Below are 7,500 nucleotides of genomic sequence, written 5' to 3' on the forward strand. Positions count from 1 at the left end.
AGAAAGCCGGTACTAAGCAACGGCGAAATCGTCGAAATCTTCGTTTAAACATAGTCGGCGAACAGACGCTTCTGGTTTGTCCAAACTCAAAGCAACAAGAAATAACAGCTATTCAATGCCGAGTAGCACGTCTGCTTTGGTCGACTTGAAAAGTGCGGACATCATTTGCAAATGTAGTCACTGAAGCAAAGAAAACATACATAAAAGTTATCCGCAGAATCACGCTATTATTAGCATACTGGCAAGATCTGGCAACGCTCGAAAGGGCAAGACTGAAAAGCAGAGGTAATTTGGTAGACTGCGAGCAGGCTCTAATTTGCTCGAAAATCTTCCGAAAATTCCAACTCCCGCGCTACTCGTGGCACGCGGCTGGCCACTCGCACTCGCCTATATGCACCGCCAACTATCTGCAATCATTAAAAACTGAATGCAATTTTTAGAGGGGCTAAAAACAATGATCCCCAGTCCATGGACTACTAAATGGACTTCCCTTGTGTGGGCATTAGAAGGGCTAACGCTCACATGGTTTACGTGGGTAGAAAACAGCACTTTACGTTACCCTACAATAGTTAATTCTGTTGAAATATAAAAAAAAGTGCTACACGGCCAACGTTTGCAAAAACGTAATCCTTCTTTGTACCCAAAAATAGACTGACTCAAACAAATACTATTTCGAATGAGTAATATTGAAAGAACTCAATTGATTATATACTTACATTGCATGTACCTTGTTTGTTTTCGTCTTCACGGCCACATGCGACTAAATTCAGGAATTGCATAGGTTTCGCTTCTATTGCATGAAGTAAACGGACATCACAACAATTATTGAAACCTAACCTTCTTAAAATGGGTGCTTGACGTTGACCAACGCCGTTGTTTACAATGGATGTCTAGGCTTAGCACTAATTGTGACGCTGCTGACGACCAACAGTACTCACAATGGGTCAGGTAACGCCTTTGTTAAAAAAAGCGATGAAACTTATAAGGCTTAACAATATACATGAGAGGCTGTTACTACGCCGATGAGTGATTTTTACCGTGCGATTCTGTCAGATTTTGTCAGTTCTTATATTAAAGAAAGTTCGGATCACTCACCGTTTCTGGGAAACCCCGTACATTTACTCGATTTATTTGTCACTCGTTTTGAATTTCTAGTCCTTATGTCAAAAATCGTTCGCTTTTTGATAAAAGCATGAACTTAGCAGGATGATGCAATTATAGGTTATAATTTTCTGATATAGGGCCAGCGACGGATCACCTTTTTAAGAGGACAAAAATGTGTGGCCAAATTCACATGATTCTAGCCAGCATGAAAACGCATTTGAAAACTGAATTGTTGAATTTGCGCTATAGAAATAAATGTTATTATTATTATCATTATTATTATTATTATTATTATTATTATTATTATTATTATTATTATTATTATTATTATTATTATTATTATTATTATTATAAAACGAGGCTGAAGTAAAGCAATTCTATTTTCAGGTAAAAGTTTTAGTTTTCAAGATAAACAGTCTTTAGTAATGATCAGAGTAATAAAAGCATCTTTAGAGCATAACATTTTCAATAATGTATGTCACGTAGTCTATAACGTGACTACGAGAAAGAGAGTTTACACTTTAACACTATGTACTAATTCGCGTGACTCGAGCAGTGTTTTTGCAGATAGAAATTTTACTTTTTGCAGCAAATATTCTTTGTTAATCAAGAGAGGATTAAAAAGCATCTTCAATTTTCAGTGAGTGTCACATGGTCTATCACGTGACTGCAAGAAAGAGAGTTTACACTTTTACGCTATATTACCCGAAAGCAATTAATCATCTTGGCAATGTTCTCCACAGTTGCATAGGGCTGTGCATTTCAGGCTTGCCTTACGGCATTTGCATTGACCAGTGCATCCTTTCTTGCACCCGCAGTGAATCAGCTCATAACATGATTCTTGCGCTTGTAGCAGAACTGTCCACACCGGCTTCCATTCACTTCCTTCTCTTCTCCAGCCCTATTCTTGCTGACTTGGAATCTGTGGTTTAGCGATCAAAGCACTTCCTCACACATGTCCAGCCTGATAAACAGCACGCTTTGTGTGCAGCTTGAGTTGGCGGAATGTTTTCGATAGCCCTTGATTTCTTTGAGAAGAGCTCTTGTCTAGCTTCATTCACTGTTAATGCTGTGCTGGTTCTGTTGTAGAAAAGAACAACAAATCTCTCAATCAGTGGCATGTAGTCGTCGGGGATACTCTATGGAAGTGAAAATAAGTCAGCCAACACATCTGTCACACTGCAGGGAACACACTCCAGGTATCCCATGCTGTTCGTTTTCTTTTGCCAGAAAAGAAAGAAACGGTGTCGCAATCTGTTAGGGCATGCCTCATTGGAAGAGCCTTGGCCTTCTGCAGTCCAAGCTGAGCAGCAATGTCATGTATTGCCAGGTACCTGAAATGTTTACCGGTGCCAAAGGCAATCCAAAGCTCATCAAGAATATCTTGCATCTTTGGAAACTGCAAGAACCACAACATCTGTATCAATGGTTCTGATAATGACTCTCCGATATCCACACTGCGAAGCAATGTACACGTGCAGCACGATGCGTGTATCAGCTTCTTCGTGGGTACAGTCTTCCATGCCATCTCCTCTTGGTGAGCTTAAAACGTGTTCCTCGTATGTAGTGCACAGTTCTTTACCTTCTTCGTGACGAGATTCCACTTGCTCAGTCGCCAGGAAGTGGAAGAGCTCTGTCTTGTTCTCATTCACGTGTAAGAAACTCTTCCAGTTCTTCGGAATCTGGGAAGAGGATGTTACCCTTCTGCGTGTACCAGAGCCCCTCTTCTCTCTGGTAGCTGCCTTAAGACTATCCTGTCGATAAACATCCCAGAGCTTTTCTAATAGCATCCCCAATTGCATGATTAAAAATGAGCAACACATGTCTTCCTTGTGTATAACCACTTATAATTAGGTCAGGAAATGCCCCAAGCAGTCTTTCTTTCAATCTTGTGGTGTTGATCTTGCTTGAAGATGTAATTCCGAGCTCCTCGAGCTTTGCAGAATACAGTTTTGCCAAGTTCCACAAGCTTAGACACTGCTACATTTTCACAATCACGAAACTCTTCGAGGTATGAAACAAGTGAGGCAAATGCGATTCCATGGAGAGAGGTTTCATTACTGTCCTCTTCTACTGAAGGTGTTTGTAACTTTCGAATTCGGTTGTACAATGCGGCCAAACACTTCACATGATACTTGGCTTAAATGGCCACCATGTCACCACCCGCCAGTTTAGCTAAAAAATCAGTATCCTTTAACTTTATGGCGCTCTCTTTCTTACTTATCTATCAATTTCAAAAGTTGATGCTTTGTGAAGCCCACTAGGACTTGCCACATCATTGCAGAAGAAGCACTTGCTTTCATTTTCATTAAATCTTCACCTGCTAAACTACTTCTTCTGGTTTTTACAGGGCTATGGGAAGTAGCTTCTTCTTCTTGCTCTCTGCTCTTTTGAGCTCTTTTGAGTTTGGTGCTGTTAACTTTGTCCTTGCACGATTTATGCCACGATGCCTTGTTCTTTAAGAGGGTATTCTCAACTCCAGAACCACCATTCAGTTGTTCTAAGTTAATAGCAAAAGGTACCATTCCAAGCTCATTGAAAAGCAGCAAATTCTCTGCAAGGGATTTATATCCTGCACCAAGGTCTGTTCTTTTGGAATTCGCTGGATATTGCAAACTTTCTTCTTTCCTTTTCTGACAGAGCACGCACAGCTTCCAGTCACTTGAAACAGGTTGTGCTGTCGTTTCTCTCCGGGGTGAAATACTTTCAAAGGGATTTACTTGTTTAAAGCTCTTTGAGTGCGCCATGTACGTTTCCAAATAAAATCTAAAGATATTTGAGTTTCCTGGTTAAATCTCTCGAAAAGTAAAACTAACCTGAATATATCATTACTTCCATACAACATGAAAGGCTTGTAATAATTCACTCCGAAAGCAGAGTGAACAAAAAAATTGTTTCAAAATTTTGGACCAGAGTCAAGAATTGAAAAGAAACATTCTTTGCTGTTTGATCAGCCTTACTGACAACTTAGTCAAGTTTTATCAATAAACTAATAAACAACTACTGAACCATAATTGTCCAGTTACATACTAAGGAATGTATTCCATTTTCTCTGTTACGGAGGCAATAAAACTGAATAATTTTTGGACTATACAGCTTTAAATTTCACACTTTACACTTTATTTAAAGAGGGTGGCACGGAATAGTTGAGGTAACTAATAAACCTTGTGGCCCCCTATCTAAAAATTCTTACAAACTCATGCAATATAATAGAAAGTGTACATTGATAGAAATGTGAAAGCTAAAAATACAACGTTAAATTCCAACATGACCATCAATACAGCTAAGAATATCCATCTGACAAGAAAACAAATTGTTAATAAAAATTAAAAATGGCTTGAGAGCAAATAATGAATCAAATTTTAAACTATAAAATGGTGAAGCTTCCTTTGTACATCAAAAAGATTTTTTCTAAAATTGTTCCTAAAAGATTCCAGTGATACAGTATTCCTGAGTTCTAGACTTAAGCTGTTCCAAAGTTGACAAGTAGTAACTGCGAATTATCTACCGCCTTCAGTCATACGATTAAATCTTGGACAAATAAAATAGGCTTTATCACGATTTTCGACGCCATCTTGATGGGTAGGCAAAGCGGTCAGAAATGACAGTGTTTGTATATGGGAATCCGATAGCAAATAACTTCTTCCAAAATTGAATTTTTCAGAATCTCTGAATCGCAACGTTAAAATACTAGGTAGAAGATTGTATTCACTAAGTTTGAAGGATGTAGCTTGGCTAGAAGACGCTCAGTTATTGTTTTGAATTTTCCACCATTTGTCTGTAAATTTGGCCGGTTCGCGGGAAAAAAATTCAAAGACAAATGTGTGGGAAATTTAAAAAAATTAGCTCAGCGACTTGTAGGAAAGCTACATCCTTCAAACTTGATGAATACAATCTTCTATCTAGTATTTTAACGTTTTGATTCACAAATTGTGTAAAATTCAATTTTGGAAAAAGTTATTTGCTATCGGATTCCCATACAAACACTATAATTTCTGACCGCTTTGCCTGCCCATTAAGATGGCGTCGAAAACCGTGATAAGGCCTATTAATGTTACTATATCTTGTAGCATGACTGTGTTGCTGACTATTGAGTATTAAAGAGCCTTCAGTATATAAGGGTACTTCACCCTCGTTAGTTTTTGTGATTATTTCAAAAATACGTGTTTTCTTTAAAACAATTAATTCCTTCTTCTGTCACCTCGACAAAACGGCTTGCGGCCATTTTGAAAAAAACAATTAGGTGTTTATAATCACCTCAAGTGCAAAAAATCTGCGCAGAGAATTTTCAATAATTACCTATGTAATTATACTCATATAATTTATTAGAAAACAGTCCTAAGAAAATAGGCGCGCTGATTGGTTAAAAATCGTGTTTCTATAACTCGAGGAAGACACAGAACTAGCACGAGCTGTTGACGTAGGGATGGCGTGAGCAAAGAGAATTTACACTTTGATAATTAGACTTGACAAGCTTTTTTACTCGTGGATATATCCACGAGTTTATGCAAATTTGTCACTCCTGCGTAACCTGAAGTTCGATCTAATTAGCCAATAAGGATGGATAATCACAACACAGCTGTGACTTCCTGTTCGCTACAAGGTTGTGCGCCGCCATTGCTGTTTGTGGCTTTCTTCGTAAGTGTTTAATTTGAGCACCTTCCGCTGCATTTAGAAGCAAGAAACTGAAGAATTAAAGAAACGGCGTTCTTCGAAGGTGAAGCAAAAGATTCTGAACAAGTACACATTGGTGCAATTAATTGTGCGCCGCCTTTCACTCTCCAACGCGAAGACTTTAATACATGTCGAAATGGAATCGACAGACACATGGTCAGAAGCGATCAGTGTAAAACGCAGACCTGCCGACTGCAGACCGCAGGCCGGGGGTAAAATGCAGACTGAGGTTATAATTTAATTGTTGAAAAAGCCCAAACCCATGAGAAATGCTAACAGTTAAGCCTAAATATTGTTTTAGGCCTAATTGGGCCTAAGGTCAGCATTTCTAAGGGGTTTGGGCTTTTCAACAGTTACGTTAAATCCTCAGTCTGCATTTTACCCCTGGTCTGCAGTCTGCAGTCTGCGTTTTACACTGACCGTGGTGAGAAGACTCGAGAAGACACTCTCTGTCGATCCCCTAATCAACGGCAAACCGCACGGCGAATGTCCAAATAAATGCTTTATTCCGCCGAAAAGCAAAACAACTCCAAAACGGCGAGCAAAAGAGCCTTCAAAACCAGCTTGCGCTGTCCTATCTATGATTGGCCGAAAGGTCGCAAGAAGGATGGCGCGTACGTCACGCCGATAAAATCATCAATATAGGGGCATGGTCATTTAAAACGGTACAATATCAAACGCCAATCAATCCTTCATCTTTGCTGCTAAATACATTTGTTTTGTTTTTTCTCGATCTGGTGTCAAACCGGAAAACCCGCTCCGCGCAACTGATGCCCCGGGCCGTGATTCCTTCGTGTTACGTCATAGTCGCCAAGCAATGACTTTCTAATTAGCCCCTTTGTTTGTTCACCAGCATTTGTACATTACATTATTGGAGGTTGCCTTGAAGCCCCCACATTTTATGTACATGAGTATTAATGAAATTATCGTTTATGAGGAGTCTTGCTCCAGTGGTTAAGACGTTGGACGTGAATGCGGTTTCGCCAGATTCAAACCCCTGACTGCAATTGTCCTTACAGGTTCCGGGATCGTACCGAAAAAAAGCCCCCAAGGTTGTGAATATATCTATAAGGAAATATGAGTCTGTTCTGATTTGCTAAGAGAAACGCTGTTTTCAGGCGATGTACAGAAAAGAGGTAATTCAGAGCAAAAAGAGGAAACAAACCAAGCAGTTTGATTAGTCAATGTTAAAATAAAATGACAGATAGACAATCAAATGTGACTCTCATTTTCCTCCCCAGAGCCCTCCGTTTCGTTATGTCACGTGGTCGGCGAAACGCCAAGTGGCGTAAAGAAGCGGAGGGTTCTGGGGACGAGAATGATGCGACTTCTAGCCTGTTCCAGGCTCTCAGATAGTCGAGAAAACGAAAGGAACAGCCTGTGAAAAGCGAGTGGGGGCTTGGGTCGAGGCGAGGCGGGAGAGCCTGTAAGCATCTCTTTAAATTCTTCATTCCGGTATACCAGCTCCTGGTATACCCTCTGATTGGTCAATTGTGACAGTTTACATCAACACTTTCGTCATCATTTTGATTCACGCGCGGAGCACGAAAGAAAGAGGTCAACTCTGTCGCCGAGTGTCTTAATATTCCCAAACGTACAAGCCCTCAGATTCGAGCAAACGTTGTGTCTGTTCAACTTTAATAAGTCGAAAAAACGAGCCGTTTGCAATGCTTCCAACTGGTTTTGGTAAAAGCATAAATTTTCAGTTACTGCCGCGCGTTG

At 39.9% G+C, this 7,500-nt stretch overlaps 1 protein-coding gene across 1 annotated transcript in view; it reads right to left on the reverse strand.

Moving 5' to 3' along the window:
* The window catches only part of LOC138000511 (carbohydrate sulfotransferase 1-like), a 3,667-nt gene extending 2,797 nt beyond the window's left edge, over positions 1-870 (reverse strand). Inside the window, exons 1-2 of the mRNA XM_068846975.1 lie at positions 717-870; positions 1-180 (exon numbers count right to left, since the gene is read on the reverse strand). The exon at positions 1-180 is cut by the window's left edge and continues 2,797 nt beyond it. Coding sequence (XP_068703076.1) covers positions 1-52 — 52 coding nt within the window. The 5' untranslated portion in view covers positions 53-180; positions 717-870. The remainder of the gene's footprint in view (positions 181-716) is intronic.
* Between the last annotated feature and the right edge of the window lie 6,630 nt (positions 871-7,500).

The sequence above is a fragment of the Montipora foliosa genome, chromosome 4, assembly GCF_036669935.1.
Source record: "Montipora foliosa isolate CH-2021 chromosome 4, ASM3666993v2, whole genome shotgun sequence".
Taxonomy (NCBI): domain Eukaryota; kingdom Metazoa; phylum Cnidaria; class Anthozoa; order Scleractinia; family Acroporidae; genus Montipora; species Montipora foliosa.